The 19642-nt window shown below is 45.3% G+C and overlaps 1 protein-coding gene across 4 annotated transcripts in view; it reads left to right on the forward strand.

Annotated features, from left to right (window-relative positions):
- Positions 1-19642, forward strand: part of ARID1B (AT-rich interaction domain 1B) — a 429020-nt gene that overhangs the window by 34603 nt on the left and 374775 nt on the right. For all 4 annotated transcript variants that reach the window (XM_066248340.1, XM_066248338.1, XM_066248342.1 and 1 more), the window contains exon 2: positions 19017-19211. In XM_066248340.1, coding sequence (XP_066104437.1) covers positions 19017-19211 — 195 coding nt within the window. The remainder of the gene's footprint in view (positions 1-19016; positions 19212-19642) is intronic.

Genomic DNA, 19642 nt, shown 5'->3' on the forward strand with positions numbered 1-19642 from the left:
TTTTCACTAAGTTGTGGGTTAGTTTTCCTTTGTTGCTTTGCAAATTAAGTGGCTTAAAACAGCACACATTTACTGTCACAGAGTTTCTGGGGGCCGGAGTCCAGGCGTATCTGAGTTGTGTCCTCCGCTCCAGGTCAGGGAGTCCACTGGGCTGCCCTGCCCCCTTGGAGGCTTGCTGGGGAAGGCCTCCTCAGATGGTGTCCGAGCTCATTCTTGTGCCTGTAGACTTTTTGTAGCATCTTCTTCCTTCATCGGTGCCACCAGCAGAGAAGGGGTGGGGCGAGGGAGAGAATACCTCTGCTGTCAGGAGTCTCTAACGTGTCCTGGACTTTTAAAAGGCTCACCTGATTGTGTCAGCCCCATCCAGCATCTGTTTTGATTTACTCAAAGTCAACTGATTAGGGACCTTAATTACATCTGCAAAATCCCTTGGAGGTTGCTATGTTCACTTGGTTAGATGCAGACCCTAGGTCTTGCCTATACTCAAGAGGAGGGGATCACATGAAGGTGTGGCTCCCAGGGGGCTGAAGTCCCCTGGAGCCCCCTGAGGATGCTGCCTGCCACAGGCTATATGCTCCTGAGCAGCTAGTCTCTGCTCAGGGCGCCGTAACAGAACACCAGGTGTGTGTGTGTAAAGGACTTATTTCTTACAGTTCTGGAGTTCTGATTTGAAGTATCAGGCTGCCAGCAATGTCGGTTTCATTCTGTGGCCTCTTCTCCTGGCCTGGGATGGGCTGGGGGACTGAGAAGGCACATACCCTGGTCTCTCATCTCATTATGTTAAAGGATACAGATGCTAACAGATTAGGGCCCACCCTTAGAGCCCCATTTAACCTTTATTACCATGCTGATGGGCTCTCTCCAAATAAAGCCACACTGGGCTTGGGGCTTCAACATAAGAATTTTGCAGGGACACAATTCAGGTTAAAAGAATTCACGGTTTGTTCATCTCAAGAGATATTAATTGGAGTGGCTTGGAGGGGAACTTAATGGCAGTTAAGTTATAGACTTCTCCAAAGAGCACCAGTCAGATCAGGAAAATCATGACCTTCTCACTAAAAGTAATAATGTGCAGGATTTGTGTTAGGATGGCGATGTCATTTGCAAAGCATCTTTCCCAGAGTCCAGCTCACCACAGGCACTCATTAAGTGGCTGTGAATACTATTATGTTTGCTGCTTGATAATTCTGTATATCTTCTTTATCTTTTATTATCCACATTAAATGATAACTCTCCCGTGAATTCTTCCATTTTTTTACGAGCAAAATTATTACTCTCAGCTGAACTCTGATAGGACTTTATTTTCTGCTGCCTCGTGGCATTGACAAGCTTATTTACATACATCTCTTATTCATACACCTTGGATTATTTACCCACATCTCTTGTTTCCTCTGTTACAGTGTGTTTCTTAAAGTCGGGACTGTCTTACACACCCACTTCCTCTGAGCCCCGCACAGCATTGAACGAGCGAGTGGGGACGGCCTCTGAGATAACTTGTTTCCTCTTTTATCTAAATCTGCGTTTCTTAACCTTTTCTCACCTGTTGAACACAGACGCCCACACAACTCTCCCAGCACGCAGCTGTATCCTCCCAAAGGGCGAGGTCCCTGCTCGCCACCTTCCTCGAAAGGACAGAAGCTGGACTTTTCATGCATATTCTTAGCAATGGAGATGATTTTGTCAAGCTCTACTGTTACCTGGTTTATTATGAAAACATTTCCCCCCTTTTCCAAATAGAAAATGATCCTGAGTGTGCATTTTCAGTTGCACCTGCGTGCAGCCCTGTTCCTGAGAAGTTCTGCTCTAACCCGTTGGGGACATGCGGTCGAGTCCTGTTACAGGGGGTGCCGCTGCTGGCCTAAGGGTTGAGGTGCAGATGCCACCCCCTTGGCACCTGTGTAAGAGCATTCTCTATTGTCCCTGTATTTGGTTCTTTTGTAATGAAAGGTGTTCAATTGATGCACATTTGAATTTGGGACCCCGATTTTCCAGAACAACTTACCGTGTATATAGCTTAAGAAGTGATTCTGGGCACAGATTATACTTCAGAATGCCTTTCTTTCCAGAACTTAGAGCACTTTGTAGACACTATCTAATCAGCAGTAAGGGCGTCCCTATCCCTGGGAGCCCAGAGAAAATGGGAGACCAAGAGGCCGAGGAGGGGCCTGCCCCCCGAGCTGTGTGTCCCGGATGCACTTTGCCATGGGTTTGTCGTGTCAGCCTGCAGTGTGGGAGTGGTTCCCGTGTCCCAGTTAACTCTCTCACTAAGCTGGCAAACACTTTTGCTCACAAGATGATAGAGCAAATTTATGAGGTGATCTTTCTTTTTAAAGGAATTCTGTCCCTGTACATAGGAATCAAAATTCAGTGTGCTGAACGGGAGGTAAATCACATCTGGTCTCCAGAGGAGGCCTCTCTTCAATTCAAAGTGACCCATTTAAAAGAGGCCTTACTTGGAATTGGATTGCATTGAACAGGGATTGTTTTAAACGAGGCCCCCTCTGTCCTGTGGAATTATTTTATGCCTTTGAAACGACTTGGCTTTGTGTGGCCGACCCTGCTTTTATGGAATACTGAGGATGTGGGTAGTGCAACTGTGAACTTGGGGGGCCAAGAATTAGGGGATTTTGCAGAATTCACATGCTTTCTGAAAAGGCAAATGAATGCTAAAGAAAAATAGAACCTTTGGCCTTTTGATGCTCACGTGGGCCTGTTTGAAAGTGTGATGGTGTAGGTACTTTGGTGTCATGTTAATGGCACTTGGTAACTTTAAAAATTTCCCCTCTTTACTCCTGTACTCATCTGACGGTTTTTGGTTAACCCTTTGAGTAGAACATTCATGTATGTACTCATGCCTTCTGTCCATCCAGAGTACGATTGTACAATTTTTATTTTAAAAATGTGTAAGACAACATTAAAAAAAAGGCAAATGTATGTTCTTGTTTCCATAAATTGGTTATCAAACAGACATGATTTTAAGTTAATAAAACTGTAATTGGAACTAATTTCATTTTTTGAAGAAAAACTTACTCTCGGTGGTCAGCGAGCATGAAAAAGACTCACTACTTCAAGGCTTAAAACACAGAAGGTGCTTTTTAGCTTAATTTTTCTTAATTCATTGTGATGACAATTTTTTTTTCTTTTTTCCTTTTAAGTGAGAGTATGGGGGATAGTGAAACAGACTCCTGCATGTGCCCCAACCAGGATCTACCTGGCAACCCCATCTTGGGTAGATGCTTGAGTACTGAGCTATTTTTAGTGCCTGAGGCTGATGTGCTAGGACCAACTGAACTATCCCCAGTGCCCAGGGTCAATGTCTGAACCAGTGGAGCCACTGGCTACGGGAGGGGGGAAAGGGAGAGAAGGCCGAGCGAGGGCGAGAGAAGCGAGGGCTATGGTCTCTTTTCCTGTGTGCCCTGTCTGGGAATCGAACACAGACCGTCCATACACTGGGCTGACACTCTAACCCGTGAGCTACTGGCCAGGGCCATGATGACAAATTTTTAGGTGAAGACCCATGTATTATCAGACTATTAAATATTAAGTAATAAGCAATAAATTAAATATAGAAGTGGGTGTATCTAACAAGAACAGATACTAAAATATTTTTGAAAGACTGAATGCTAACATGTTTTTGATATGCCTAAATAATGCATATATTTTGGTATTAGTCATAAACTCCTAAAATTTCTGGTTATACCTTTCTAAATTAGACAATGTAAGAAAGGCAGCGAATGTGAAATTAAAATCGTTAGTAGTCCACAAGTAGTATGCCAGTCTCATACAGTGTGCCCTTGTTGTCATTTCTCAAGGTATACAGGCATGAGCAGAGTAGCCGTATGGAGAAAGACAAGTGGGTTGTGATTGTTATAGTAGCTGTAGTAACTGGTTCGTGTACTCAAAACTGGAAACCTGCTTTATCCACCTTGTATATTGGGTAACATAAGTTAAAATTTAACTCTTGTGGTGAATCCATGCTTTTACCTTATAGTTACTATTTTAATATACTAGGCAGTCGCCAGGTTACAAAGGAGATAGGTTCCATCGGTTTGAAAATGTTTAAGTATTTATGTGCACATAAAGGTAAAAATATATACTATGTTATGACAAACATCTGTCGAAGTTGCATTTAACAGGTAAATGTACCTGTTCCAACTTACATACAAATTCAACTTAAGAACCTACAGAACCTATCTCATTTTAACCCAGGGGCTGCCTGTACTAAACTCTTTTATGCTTTGAACCCCAGATTTGTATACCGATTAGCTTATCAGAAGGGTATTGATAAAGAGTGTAGTTAGCATGAAACACTTTTCCTTCAGGCTGACAGGGACAATGCAATGTCTTTGGTTTTCCTCTTTTCTCCCTTTCTCCCTCCACCCATTTTTAAAATAGCAGTGCTTTTCACACTCAGAATTTCATGTTGTGACACCCTACTCAGAAGTTATGACAGCAGGGTAATGACAGCCACTGCCTCCTAACAATCAATCAGGCAATTAATTTTGTAAATGAAATGCTGATTATACAAAGCTTCACATGAGAGGCCCAGTGATTAAAATCAATTTAACAAATTGTTTCAGGTGGGACTTGATTAATAATTTGCCATAAATGCTGAGGCTATATGACCAGCATACCTTGTTGTTACTCTTATTACCCAGCTCTCCATATAAAAATTCCTGTTGTTCCTCTTTCTACCTAACTATATAAAAAAAAATCTTTGGGTAAGCTGATAGTTACCCTCTCACAGTACTGGCGACAGAAGCCATATGCACCTGCGTGCACGTGCACACACACACACACACACACACACACACTCAACATGTATTCACTCTGGTTGTTTGCTTAGATAGACCTAGCTAACAGTGAAAATAGTGCATTGTTACATTTTTATATCATCCTAGTTTATGTTTTCCTGTGTTCTGCTTAAATAAAAACAAAGAAACAAACATTTACACCCAGGCAAATTTGGGTAGAACCAAGTTAAACAGGTGTTTTTTTTTTCTATGAAGCATGGTTTAGTCTTTTCTTATGCTAATCTATATTATGTATCTTAAAGAGTGGCATGGCCTTGTAGACATTTTCTATTCTCAATTGCGGGAATAGCTATAAACATAGTTTATATGAATATTAGAAATAGTGACATAGCCTGGAAATAAAAACTGCCTGTGTCTGGAGCATTATCATTTGAATCCAGAAGAAACTGCACTTGGCCTGGAGATGCAGCTGGGTGTCTTTCTCACATTCATTACCAGACGTTGATCACGTGCCCATTACAAACCAGACTCGGAATCCGGTTCATAGATTTTATTATTTATAACGTACACATCTAGGATGGCAGTACAATATTATTTAGAGAAGATGGCTTGGAGAGGTAAGGGTTAAGGTGCATTCGAGTTTCTTTTATTTGTCTTATTAATAAAATATATAATGGCAGCAGTAATGGTTCACCATGTATGAGAAGTTACTGCCGGAAGGCGAGTTAGAGTGAGAAAAGCCCATTTGTGCCCTCACAGAGCTCACTGGTGAGGGAGACCGGGGTGAGTAGGGTTGCAGTTGGGCACGGTAAGTGTTTACTGTTTATTAAACGAGAGTCCCCGTATATGGTGAGAGTCTGAGAAGGCAGAGTGCTCTCCCTGTTGGTATTCCGTGGGGTTAGGAGTTTTCTCAGTTCACTGGTAGCCAGGGTTCAAGGTCATGCTCAAGGGGAGTCTGAGCTGCCTCTGTACATGGTCGCGAGGTGTGCAGGAGGGCTGTCCAGGTTGCATGTGGGCTAAGACGTGACAGGTGGCAGGCAAGTCACTGGAAGTTGAACCTTGATTATCTGAACATTGTACTTGTGTGTTTGGGGTTTTTCAGACCCTCTCCAAGCCCTCGTCCTATCTTCTGTCAGAGCAGTAGTATACTGAGAAGATTTCTAATCAAAGAATGAGGCGGAAAGGAAAAATATCTCAAAAGGTTCACATTCTTTTGCTTGTTACCATGGCAGTTGGTAGCTCTGGCTGGGAAGAGGGTTGATTCTAGAGTCACAGAGTGCTAGAACAGGAGGAGTTCATCTCTGGGCCCCTCCCTTCACGTGTGAGGAAGAGTGGAGCTCAGGGGTGGGGGTGCCCAGTACTAATCATCTCCCTCAGTGCACTGATCGCCTGCTGTGCGCCGGGGGCTGTTCTCGGTGGTTTCTACCTACTGCACGGTGCTTTGGGGGCAGCGCTGCCCTGTCCTCCTGCCTCTGCAGAGATGGAAGCTGAGTTCAGAGAATTGACGTGATGGAACCAAGTTGACACAGTGAGCGGGGAGCCACAGCAGGCTGGGCGGGTTTCCCTCTGGAGTCTGTGGGCTCGACCCCAGTCTCCTGTGCCAGGGCCTCTCAGGTCCCGTGGCAGGAGTTCTGCCTCGTCTGCCGCAGCAAGCGCTTCAACTGCTCCTTAGTAGATGGTCTCGGAACCCTTTCTTCCTCCAGCTGAACCTTTGTCAGCCACAGGTTTGCAGTAATTCTATTTTTCATTTGCACTGAGATTTAAAAATCCCAGATGTGTTTTCACGTGGGGAGTTGCAGTCCTTACTTTAAACCAGAGGAGCGGATGCACGGCCTGTCCCCTGCCCTCCTCTGGCCCTGGGCGCTTCCGGGGAGCGGGTCCGCTCAGTCTTCTGAAGGTCACACGTGAAAGGGGGCAGTTGTATTGTAAAAGCGCTTCCTGAGTCTTACAAAAACCAGTCAGGAAGAGTTCTGGGTTAAAAGATGGCACGTTCCACATCTGTAAGGGCTGGTCTGAGATCTTCTAAAAAGCATGAGCCGGAGGCCCGGTTACATCTAGCAAGTAAAGGGTGAGACCCTGTAGAGATGGTGTGTGAGAAAGGGTTTCCACCGGGACAGGGTTTTAACCGGGGGTCTTTTCTTTATAATTACATTTTGTGTGTGTGTGCGGAATGGAAACTTCCTAAAAACATGTATTTAGAACTATACTGCTCACAACAATTAGGGGATATTTCAAAATGAATATGAAGCTATAAAATATCCCCTAATTGTTGTGAGCAGTATATATATATTCAGGGTGCTTTTGGCCAGTGCTAGTGCTGTTAGGAAAAGTATTGCAACCTCTGTCTCCATTCCCCAGTTTTCCCTCATCACGCACACTTCCTTTCTCTGTCTGCTGCTCTCCTTCCCCAGCGGCCTGTGGCTGCTCTGGCTCTCCACGCGACCCCTCCCAGATCTGCTCCCCGCCCCCTTTCTCCTCTCCGCTCCGCCCCACCCCGCCCCTTAGGCTTCCAGCTGTCTGAGGCCCCACCCCATGGACCTTGTGCTTTGGCTCTGGGGGTTCTCAGTTCTGAGGGGCCGCAGACCCTCTTGCAAAGGTGGCTGTAGGGATTATTTTGATTTGTCGTTGCCATTGTTTTTTCCTTTCTGTCCATTTTTGGCTTTTATTTTGAAATAATTATAAAATTTATAGGAAAGTTGTAAGAACAGTGCAGACAGACGGCATATACCTTTTTCTACCCCCACCTACCTGTCTGCAGTGCGTCCTCAGAAGCCCTGCAGCTGGGCCGCTTCCGTTCTGCTGGGTGCTCTCAGCATGTCTGCATGCGTTTCCCGGGAGCAAGGTTGCTCCCCGTCCCTGGCGAGGTCATGGTCAACACGGTGGGGATGTTCACCCGAGCTGTGGTCCCCATTCTCTGTGTGTCGGGCCCCAGAGTGTGCAGAGCCGTCCCCCTTCCTTTGGCCTGCCTCGGCCTGTCCTGCTTTTGTCTAGGGACCCCGTCTTTTTAGTCTGTAAGGTTTGGCTGTGTACTGGTCATGTTGACTTGTTTTCTTTGAACAATCATAGTAAGAGTCAAGGTATGCTCTCACCTCATTATGGTTCAAATAAAGTAGATCTCTAATAATAGGGCCATGACTCTGCAAAGCATGTTCACACGAGGGGCCAGTAGCCTGTCAGCACATCAGGCACTCTTCGTCCAGAGATAGGTAGTTAGTTAGTAATGTTTGAACTGCGTGATGGCAGCCATAGAAATTGCTGGGAATCAGTCACTTCTCTGTCTTTTTAGGTACCACTCTGATGTGTCTTGGGGATTATATATTCATGCAAATCACGCACCAGACAGTTTCAGGATTGTTTAAAAGAATTTTATTATTTAAAAAATAAATTTAATGGGCTGACATTGATGAATAAGAACACGTGGGTTTCAGGGAAACATCTCTATATCATTTGAACTGTTGATGGTGGTGTTTGCCCGTGACCCAAAGCCATCATTTTCTGTCACTGTATATTTGACCCTCTTTATTCTCCTCCTCTCACCCCCTTCCCTCTGGTAACCAATTTACTTTTATCTGTGTCCACGAGTCTCAGTTTTATATCCCACCTATGCGTAATATAATTCTTAGCTTTTTCTGATTTACTCTTTTCACTTAGCATAATATTCTCAAGGTTGACCCGTGTCGTAAATGATAGTTTATCATCACTTCTTTTGACTGAGTAGCAAGTATTCCATTGTATGTGTGCCGCATCTTCTTTATTGGAAAGCCACATGCAGGAGAATGACACTTGACTACAGTTCGTCCCCGTGTACAAAAATTAATTCAAAATGGATCAAAGACCTAAATATAAGATCTGAAACAATAAATTACATAGAAGAAAACAGATACTGAACTTATGGACCTGGGCTGTAGAGAAAGAACATTTTATGAATTTGAACCCAAAGGCAAGGGAAGTGAAAGCAAAGGTAAATGAATGGGACTAGATTAAACTGAAAAGCTTCTGCACAGCAAAGGAAACTGACAACAAAACAAAAAGCCAAGGAAATGGGAGTTGATATTCATAAATAACAGCTCTGACCAGGGGTTAATATCCAAAATATATAAAAAACTCACAAAGCTCAACAACAAACCAGCAAACAATCCAGTTATAGAATGATTGTTTTTTTTAAGGCAGGCATTATCTTCACTTGAAAGATGGGAACACAGGCTTAAGCGCTGGAATAATTTATCCAACAGTTCACGGCGAGTGAGAAGCAGGAGAGGTCTCCCCAGGGTCCAACTTGATGCTCTTACCGTTGTACTGGAGAGCCCCTTGCTTTCTGCTTGTTTGCAAAATGTGATAGTTGGGCATGGCCGCCTGCAGCTTCCTCGGGGTGAGAGACCCTGGCCTTGCTGGACTCAGGGAAGCGAATGCGGGGACTGCTGGGCAGTGTCTGCCTTCTGCACCGTGGTGGAGGGTCTCCAGGCCTCATGGTGATTGTTCTGCAGTTATTCCTCCATGGAATACTGATAAAATCTGTCCCTATTAGAAGCCGGTCATGTGCCAAGAACTTGGTAGTGTTGCTGTATAGATGTAGTTACTGATGTGCGGAGAAGCTATGTGGTGACTTTCTTAGCGTGATACTAAAAGTGGAGGCAATGAAATTTGACATTCTCACTAAACTTGATTTTAAATCTGTATGTATCTGGGAAATATACCACATTATTTCTCTTTTTAAAATAAGAGTCTGCTACTAGGTTGTCAATGATACATAGATATGTATGATATTATATATTAGAGATGTAAATTTTAGAAATTGTTAACGCTGTGATAATAGCTTTTCAATTTTCTTTTTTTTTTTTTTTTGGTTGTGAGATCGACAAATCTGAGGGAAAGTAGAAATGCATTCTATTACTATTTTGTTATTCCTTTTAGACCTCATTTATACATACACACATACTTTGGTTTGTTATAAAATTGTTACATTTGCTAAACTAAATTTAAAAGTATAGTTCAGTCAGATAGTAATTTACTCATTGAGTGGACTTACTAGATGTTGTGCTTGGAGGATTAGGCAATTAATAGGTTTTTGCCAATTTATAAAAATCAGGCAAAACCCGGAGAACCAGACCTGCCTCACGTTCTGGACTTCCTCTCTGGTACCTAGATGATCACTGTATATGGGTTTAACATTTGCCTTTCCACCGCCCCGTTCCTGTTCTGGGGTGTAGTCTGGTTGAAGAGAGATGTTTTTCTGGTAGGCACAGACAAAGGTTCGTGTGGACTGAGGGTGATCCGAGGATGAGTACAGGGCTTGCCGAGGCGTTCGGGGCCGGCCGTGCTCAGGGAGGCCTCTCTGAGGACAGGCGGTTAGTGCCAAGTTCTGCACGAGGGCCGAGCTCCTTCTACCTGGAGAGGAAGCCCAGTGGGGGGAAAGTCCCGTGGTTTTTCTAGAGGCCCCAGAGGCCAGCGTGGTCGGAGGCGGAGATTTCCTGTTGATGGCAGTGCTGTGGATCGGTACTAAGATTTCTAATGAGGATCTTCCTCCAAAAATGCTGACTTGATGAGGGTTGGCTGTGGTGGAGAGAGAAGAATGAGTCAGGATGGGTCCCTGGATCCCCACGTGTATGACTGGCTGGGGAGGTGGTGTCTTTCACTGAGACCGGAAACAGGTGGGGAGGACCCGGCATCCAGGCAGGAGCGTTTGGGGGCAGTTGGGTGCAGAGCTCTGGGCTCAGAGAAGCCGGCCGGTGGAGCCCCATTTGGGGGAAGCATGCCTAAGGAGGAGTAACGTGAAAGGAAGCTTCGTCTGCGGCCGTGCGCGATTCTTCCCTTCTTGTACCTGTTGGCCTGTGAGAGGCGTGAGTTCCGTTAGGGCCTTGCTGTTTAACTGGCTGTGTGGTGGTGGGGAAGTCATCGCTGCTTCTGTTCAGCAAATGTTAATCATGGCAGGCAGTGTACCAAGTGCTAGGTATGCAAAGGTGAGGGAGACACAATTTTCACCTTCAGTTAACAGTGTGCCGGTGAACAAGAAAATGAATAGATTAAGTTATTGAGTGATTTTGTTCTGACTTTGATTTGCTAATTTGTTAAGGGGGGCAGAGGGATTTAAGAGACTCTTACTCTGTGATGAGTCCTGCGGTACCTCTTTGAACCCTCCGGCAAACAGAAGAGGTGAATATGACTGCACGCTTTTAAATGCGAGCCTAAGTTTACATAGCTAATAAGTAGTATAGGCAGGATTCACACCCAAGTTTGTCTGACTCTAAACTTCCTGCCTTCTCCCCAGCCCCCCTTTCTTAGCATTGCATTTTCTTTAACCTTGGACTGTTTATTTTATATTTTCTAATATATTTTATATATTAGAAAAGATGGAAGAATTTGAAGCGTCAAGAGATTGTCACCCAAAGGCAGAGATGACTTGTGGTTGCGTAACAAGCTTAGTCAATGCAGCCGAGTGCTGCTGGTCAGCGGAAAGGGCTTTTCCGAGGCTTCTAATGAAGACCTGCCTCTAGAGAGCCAGAGCCTGGGTCATGTCAGTCCTCAGGAGCAGCGCTAGCGCTAGCCCAAGGCGCTGTCCCCTCCCTTGACCTCTTCAGTATTTTTATCAGCAACACGAAGGAAGACATGAGAAATGGCATGCTGATTTAATTGGTGGTTGATGCCAAGATAGGAAATGCAGTTAATATGTTAGGTGTCAGGTTGGAACAGTGACCAGAAATAAGCAAAATGAGACTAAGCAGAGAGAAAGACAAACTCCTGCCAGTTGACTCTGCTAACCAGCTGGATAGTAGGAGATGGGCAGGTGGGGTTTAGTCACTGCTGAGCGGATGGATCGAGAGTGTAGTGGGCTGCCACATGGGCACAGATATCTGGGCCACATCAGCACCAGCGTAGGACCCAGGACACAGGAAGCAGGTTGCTCCCCTTCATAGCTTTTGTGTTGTGGGGACTAAGAATTGGCATATTTTTCTCAGAAAAGGGAAATAGATATAGCCACCTTCAAATATTTGCAAAAGGGCCAGAGTAAAACCAATGTATGGAAATGATAAAGAACAGATTTCTTTTATATACGAGGAAGAAGTTTATAACGTTCAGGATATAGACACTTAGGGGTATTCATACATACATGCATCATGTATGACAGACCAAAGAGGGTCTTTTCAGTTTTAAGATGCTGTGTTTCATTGCTGAGCCCTTTATCAGGGTGTCTTTAAGAACTGTAATCAGATGAAAATGTATTAAAGTGCTTTAGAAATGTATAGGCCCTGGCCATTTGGCTCAGCAGTAGAGCGTCAGCCTGGTATGTGGAAGTCCTGGGTTCGATTTCCGGTCAGGGCACATAGGAGGGATGACTATCTGCTTCTCTTCCCCTCCCCCTTCACTTTCTCTCTTCCCCCTCCTGCAGCATGGCCCCAGTGGACAACTTCATGGCCTCCCCTCAGGCGCTGAAATAGCTCAGTTGCCGAGCAATGGGGCAGCAGCCCCTGATGGACAGAGCATTGTCCTGTAGGGGTTTGCTAGGTGGATCTCGGTTGGGATATATGTAGCAGTCTGTCTCTGCCTCCCCCCTCTCACTTAATTAAAAAAAAAGGGAAATGCATGGCAGATGTTGGTCAATATTTGGTAATGCAGGTCAGGAGTCTTGGATGGCTTTCTGGAGGGTATTCAGGAACCTCTGATAAATTTGGGAGGTATACACATCACAAATGCAGTTTTAGAGTATCTCTAAGAGTTAAAAATCGCAGCTTCTGATTGTTCTTTTTTTTTTGCATTTTTCTGAAGCTGGAAACAGGGACAGTCAGACAGACTCCTGCATGCGCCCGACGGGGATCCACCCGGCACGCCCACCATGGGGCGACGCTCTGCCCACCAGGGGGCGATGCTCTGCCCATCCTGGGCGTCGCCATGTTGCGACCAGAGCCATTCTAGCGCCTGAGGCAGAGGCCACAGAGCCATCCCCAGCGCCCGGGCCATCTTTGCTCCAATGGAGCCTTGGCTGCGGGAGGGGAAGAGAGAGAGAGGAAGGTGTGGCGGAGGGGTGGAGAAGCAAATGGGCACTTCTCCTGTGTGCCCTGGCCGGGAATCGAACCTGGGTCCTCCGCACGCTAGGCCAATGCTCTGCCGCTGAGCCAACCGGCCAGGGCCTGATTGTTCTTTTTATTGATAGTTTATGGCAGATCCTTTTTTATACATAGGTAACAACATGTTAATATTTTATGACTAGTCTTAATTTTGAAAAATAAAAATCCAGTGATATTTTAGATTCAGGATAAATTTTAAAGTTTAATAAGGTGAAAATATTGTTTGTTCTACTCCTCTTTAATGATAATATATATGTGAAAAATACTGACAGTGGTCATCTGTCCAAGTCAGTACATGAGCATTTTGGTCCATCCCTGCCCTTCTCACTGTGAATGGCCTCTTGGTTAGAGGGCACGGGTCAGATGGTTCTTAGAGCCAGCAACAAAACAGCCTTTTCTGGTTTTTTCCTAATATCCTGACAGTCCACTTCTTGATCCTTCCTATACCATTGTAGAATGTGATTGATAAAAGAAGAGCTGACAGTATGCTGCTGGCCTCTCGCAGTCCAGGGAGCAGGCCCTGAGTCAGGGAACCCGTGTTCCATCTCAGCTCTGCCCCAGCACTGCAAGGCCGGGCGGGTCCCCCAGCTCCCTGCCTCCATGATGTCATCTGGGAACAGAAGGTGCCTTTGGTCACTGGGTTCTGTAGGAGTGGGAACAGTGGAAGCTGAGAATCTGGGTATTTTCTGGCTTGAAGAAGAATGTGCATTCTTTATCAAATGAGGGAAGAGTCTGGTGTCCTTTTCCTGTTTTTGACCTAAACAGATTGTCATTGTCGTGCCATTAGGAGAAGAACTTTACTGTGACTGTTGGATGTTATATTCATGGACTTGACATGTGTCTTCTGCCTGTATGTGCAGAGTTGATGTAGAAATGGGTCAGTAATTTTTACTTTTTATCTTTGAGAATGTTTTACTCTATGTGATCGGTCATCTCATCCCCAAGTGAATCACCACAGTCATCTAAGTCATTGTGCTGTGTGCTAAGTAAGGCATTAGAAAGTGCAAAACATTTTGGACAGTGCCATTGTAGCCTGCCTTGGAGGTTAAAATTAACACGGGAAAAGCAGGAGGACAGTACAGGAATCAAAGAGGGATCAAATAACAATATGAGACAACTCAGAAGTCTGTTACAAGCACGGGGCAGAGACTCGGGCAGGTCCCACAGAGGAGCGTGAAGGGAGACTATCTATGGTCTTGAGCCGAGATAGAGCTTGGATTTTGGTGGCCAGGAGGGCAAGGAGCAGCCTCAAAGGGAGGACGAGCAGCTCTTCCCTCCTTGTTTGCGCTGTACGTGGAGTGTGGGCACAGGCACAGAGGAGGACGCGGGCAGGACAGCTGTGTCCCATCCACCCCCACCCCACAGAGCACTATAGTAATGTCTGCAGCATGCCTGGGAAAAAACCAGAGGCATTTTAGAGTTATATTTAGCATCACAGAAAAGTAAACATAGATTGCTTCACGATATGACAGCCACTATTTACAGGTCACAATGGCTGGCTCTGATCATTATCAGCCTGGTTTTCACATAGCTGTAATTCACACACATCACTCTTAAACATCGATGTTGTGTCATGCGCTTTTCCACATGGCCGTATAGTCCACTGTGCAGATGCGCTATGGCTGATTCGCATGTGCTGTAGCCATTGAACACTTTCATGGTTTCCGTTTCTTCTCTGAACAATTAGTAAGTGGCTAAGAGATCCTTTATAGTTCTTACTAATTCAAATTCACAATAATGATTAAGTAGGCATTATTTCTCCTGTTGAGTAAGTGAAAAAACTAAGAAATAGACAGTGTGTTCAGGGTCACACCATGGTAGGAAGTGGTGGGCTAGAGGTGTGGATGCATTCACTCTGGAGCCAAAGCTCCTTCTTTCCCCCAAGCCCACGCAGTTTCCTTAGTGTTAGAATTCACGTAGCTGAGGACAAGTATGGGTAAATCATACATACCTCTGCCCCTTTTGAGAGAGGGTATTCGAGTTGGAACAGACACACTTCTCCCCCACCCCCTCAAGGCATTCAGACACCCACATGCGCCTGACTGGGATCCATCTGGCATGCCCAGCAGGGGGCGATGCTCTGTCCATCTGGGGCATTGCTCCGTTGCAGCTGGAGTCATTCTAGCGCCTGAGATGGAGGCCATGGAGCTGCCCTCAGTGCCCAGGCCAACTTTGCTCCAGTGGAGCCTTGGCTGCAGGAGGAAGAGAGAGAGAGAGAGAGAGAGACAGAAAGGCAAGAGAGAGGGGTGTAGAAGCAGATGGGCGCTTCTCCTGTGTGCCCTCGCCAGGAATTGAACCCGGGACTTCCACACGCCAGGCCAGTGCTCTACTGCTGAGCTAACCAGTCAGGGCCAGCTTTTGTTTAAGGCTTATTGACCTATTGTCCTGCAGAAAGAGTTTTATCTATAGTTCAAATCCTCTTTCCTGACTACTTGACATTTAGGAGTCAGTGCAGTTCCATAGATGTTCATATCATAAGGCATGCTCTGAAAGAGTGGTAACGAGGAGAGCTTTACACAAGAAGTGTAGCTAACCCTTTAAACCTAGCATACAGCCTACCCGTGCTTCCCATTATGTCTAGAATCTATATTCCAGTCCCTATTTTAGAAAATCTACATTTTCCTCTTTATTTAATAGTCCTACAGATGGAAACCTTCTGAGGCTTCTGGAGGATGGAGACAGCAGTGGCAGCTTCTCAGAGGGAGATTCAGGAAAGGGTGTGTGTGTGTGTGTGTGAGAGAGAGAGAGAGAGAGAGAGAGAGAGAGATGTATGGCCTGTAACTCGTACATATATGTGTGGTATGTAACCTGTAACACATGCATACATATGTGTAAGTGAGATGTATAACCTATAACTCATACATCTGACATATAACCTATTACTCTACATGTGCATGTGGTGTATAATCTATAATTCAAACATATATGTGTGATGTTTAACCTGTAACTTATACATATATGTGTGTGAGATGTATAACTCATACATATGTGTAATGTATAACCTATAACTGATACATATATGTGAGTGTGAGATGTACAAATCGTATGTACATGTGTGATGTATAACCTGTAGCTCATACATATGTGTGTGGGATGTATAACTCATACATACCTGTGTGTGTGATATGTATAACCTATGTGAAGGGTGCTTTGAAAATGGGTGGTTCATATTGTGGACTTCAAAGTACTTGTTTGATTTCCTATACTTGACGCTCAGCTGCAGCAGTTGTGGAGTGATACCCAGAAGGGAAAGAGCATATTTGGAATGGCTGTTGAGAGAAGTATCTGAGGACTGTTCTTAGTGTGATCTCTGACACGGTGCGGATTGTATGTGAGGAATGAGCGTGGAGAGACTCTGGGTGTATCAACAGGAGGGCAGAGGCTAGAAATAGAAGATTGTTCTGGATTAGATGTGAGGGTGAGGACCGACTTGATCTTTATGTTTTTTGGAAAAGTCTTAGTTTGATTTGGTCTTTGTTTCTTTCAGGAGATCCTTGTGCAGAGCAGTGGCTGAGATCCTGCAGTTGTGCATATCTAATGTTAAAAATAGCTGGGGCACACAGCAGGATGGGTTTGGATTGCAGGTGAACAGTTAATAATAGGCCAAAGGAGAGAAGGTTAAAATGAAATAATTTGTACTGTATAAGTGTTTTCATATCTGAAGTCTCACAGAAAGGTGTTTGATGCATTTTGAGAGGTACAGATAATCTGTGTATTTCATGCTTTTGATTTTGAGAAATCTCGAGGTTAAGCTCACTTTTTTGACATGGGTGCAAATGAACTGAATTTTAAGTGGGACCGTGGGAGCTCATGGCAGTCATGAAACAGATACCACAAAACAATTTTAGTCGCTGATAAGATGAATTTGCTGCACTGTTATCTATAGTATTAAAATGGAGACATTCCAGTCATTTTCCCATTGAAAACTCCTGCCTTAGTGAAGCCCCAGTTGGTCGTGCACTGTGTGCAGTGGGGTGCGCACACCTTCCCGGTGCCCGGCTGGTGCAGGGGGGATGTATGTGCAGGGAGGGCTGCCCCACGGCCCCACCATTTTTCCTTTCTAAGAACTAAATTCTAATATAAATCATTCTGGGAAAACTTAATTCTTAGTCCTCGATTTTAGTTGTATTACAATATATCAACACAATATGTTTGTTTAATTGTGAAGTCAGCACAATTAAATAAATTGTGAAGTCAGCACGTGTCACATCAGTATATCGTCTGACCAATTTCTGTCATTGTTAAGCACACAGTATTTCTTGATTGTTGAAAGTAACACAGTTAAGATTCCGTGAAATTGTGAATTTGGAGCAGAACTATTTGTCGAACACTTATTTTCATTCAAGTAGATCAGTCAGTTCTTGGCAGGTTCCCCTGGGTCCCTGAGGGCTGAGCTCAGGTGTTGGGTAGGGAAGGCTTTGTTCAAGGCCGTCGCCCCGTGCAGACGCTCCCCTCCCGGGGCCTGGTGTGTCTGGTCGGGACGGGGATATTTTCTAGAATTTTGCCCTCCACTCCTTTTTCTCTTTCCATACATTCTTCCTGGATAAAATTTAAGTTTTACACGCTTGCTGTTGATTAATTCAGCCAGTGTTTATTGAGCATTTACTGTGTGACAAGTGGTTACTGTGTGACGGAAGCACCGGACGTATCCTAGGGAGTAAAACCAGGGATGGCTGCGCCCCCGGAGCACGTCGCCCTCTGAATGCCAACTCCCTGTGCGGCTTCCTTCTGGACGTTTCCACCCGGGCTTCCTATAGGAACCTCCAGTTTACACGGAGAGTACCGAAGGCTCCCCCTTCCTGGGAGAGGGTTGATCTGCTTCTGCTCCTGCATGCCTTGACGCAGATGGTGTCTTATCAACTGTTAAGCCACTCTTGGCCCCTGTCCTCCAGCACTCAGTCTCCAAGTTGTGCTGCGTTTCTGTCCTGTTACTTGAGTCCCGGTTCAGGACCTCGCTCCGCCTGCAGCGGCCCCCCACCCTGGCTCCAGCCAGCTGCCTGAGAGATCAACCTTCGGAGAGGCGGATCTGAGGGCAGTGCTCCGTTTATCCCAACGTACAATCTGGAGCCTTTACCGTGACATCTAAGACTCAGCCCCATATGTGCTGGTCTCCGCCTGCTTCATCTTCTCTGCACATTTCTGCTGCATTTGCATCAAGCGGCCACGAGCCCTCCTACACACCCCGCAGCTCCTCTCCCCCAGCCGGGGCTGTATGCCGTTTCTTCTGCTTTGTGGTGTTCTATCTGCCTCATGCTCCCCCCCACCTTGAACCTGGATCCTTCCTATTTATCCCGCGAATCTTCAAACCTTCCAGAGTTTCCTTGAACTCCGCGTGAATGGGCACACAGTAGGTAGCAGCCTGTGGTTTTAGAAGGATGATGGACCCACTGACCTGTTGGATGAACGCAGCAGGTCTTGGTAGCTTTGTAGGGAGGGGTTTCCCCACCCCTGCTTTGCTCCTTTGAAGCACCCAGGCCCGAGGCTCCAGCTCTGCCTATGCCGAATGGCCTTGGCCCTGGGGCCCAGGGCTGACTCACTAAGCCAAAAATAAAACTCAAAGTCTAGTTTTGAACTGGTTGTGTTTGGTAAGATGCTTACTTACATTGGGAAAAGGTGGCTTGTGACTCATAGTCTGGGTGCTTATTCACGGGCACTAGTGATCTTTGAAAATTTTTACTCTGGACGTTCTGTATTATTTAAAATCTTTCCTTTTACTTTCTAGCGAGCACTTGGATGCATTAATGTTTGATAAGGACTTGCAGACTCAGGTCTAAAATAAAGAAGTTTTTCTAAGAATACTTTGAAGTCAGAAAGCATTTCTAACCACTCATTATACTTTGCCTGTATTACTAGTCAGCTAAAAGGCGCTGGGTGAGATTTACTGTCGTGCTCATTTCTATATGCATAATAGAATTTTAGATGCAAATCTTTTTTCTCTGCTTAGGATGCAGAATCTTTCCTTATGTTGTTTACTCTGGATTCCTCTTAATTGTGGAAACCTTCCTAAAAGTAAAATATAAAATGTCTTTATTCATCTAGGTAATTTTTCTGAATGTTTTTCTGTATTTTTGTCGGGTCATTGTTTTTAATATTTTCAAAAGGATAGTTGTGTTTTTAATGTATTTGTCAGCATAACAAACTCTCTGCCCATGGTAATAAATAATGCCATAATAAGCCTATTTCTTCATTTATTCTTTCCCAGGGCAGCCCAATGGATCCCATGGTGATGAAGAGACCTCAGCTGTATGGGATGGGCAGCAACCCTCATTCTCAGCCTCAGCAGAGCAGCCCGTACCCTGGAGGTTCCTACGGCCCCCCGGGCCCACAGCGGTACCCTATGGGCATCCAGGGCCGGACCCCGGGGGCCCTGGGAGGCATGCAGTACCCGCAGCAGCAGGTTGGTTCTGCATGTTACCCGGCTTCCCCTCCCCTCCCCACCCTTCCCCCTCCCCACTCCTCCTTCCATTGGTGATCGTGCTGTCCTGTCTTTTACCATATACCCGAAATGGGGATTAAGGAAATTAGGGGGCATGCCACTGATTTTTCTGCTCTCTTAATTTTCCTAGTTTCTTTAATCACAGGTGAAATTTTTTTCTCTTAAAAAGTTTTTATTTATTGATTTTTAGAGAGAGAGAGAAGAAGAAGGGATTGGGTAAGAGAGAGAGAGAGAGAGAGAGAGAGAGAGGGGAACAGAAACAACAATTTGGTGTTCCACTTACTTGTGCATTCATTGGTCAAGTCTTGTATGTGCCTGACCAGGGGATTGAGCCCACAATGTCGGTGTGTCAGGACGACGCTCTAACCAACGGAGCTACCCGGCCAGAACTG

The sequence above is a fragment of the Saccopteryx bilineata genome, chromosome 12, assembly GCF_036850765.1.
Source record: "Saccopteryx bilineata isolate mSacBil1 chromosome 12, mSacBil1_pri_phased_curated, whole genome shotgun sequence".
Taxonomy (NCBI): domain Eukaryota; kingdom Metazoa; phylum Chordata; class Mammalia; order Chiroptera; family Emballonuridae; genus Saccopteryx; species Saccopteryx bilineata.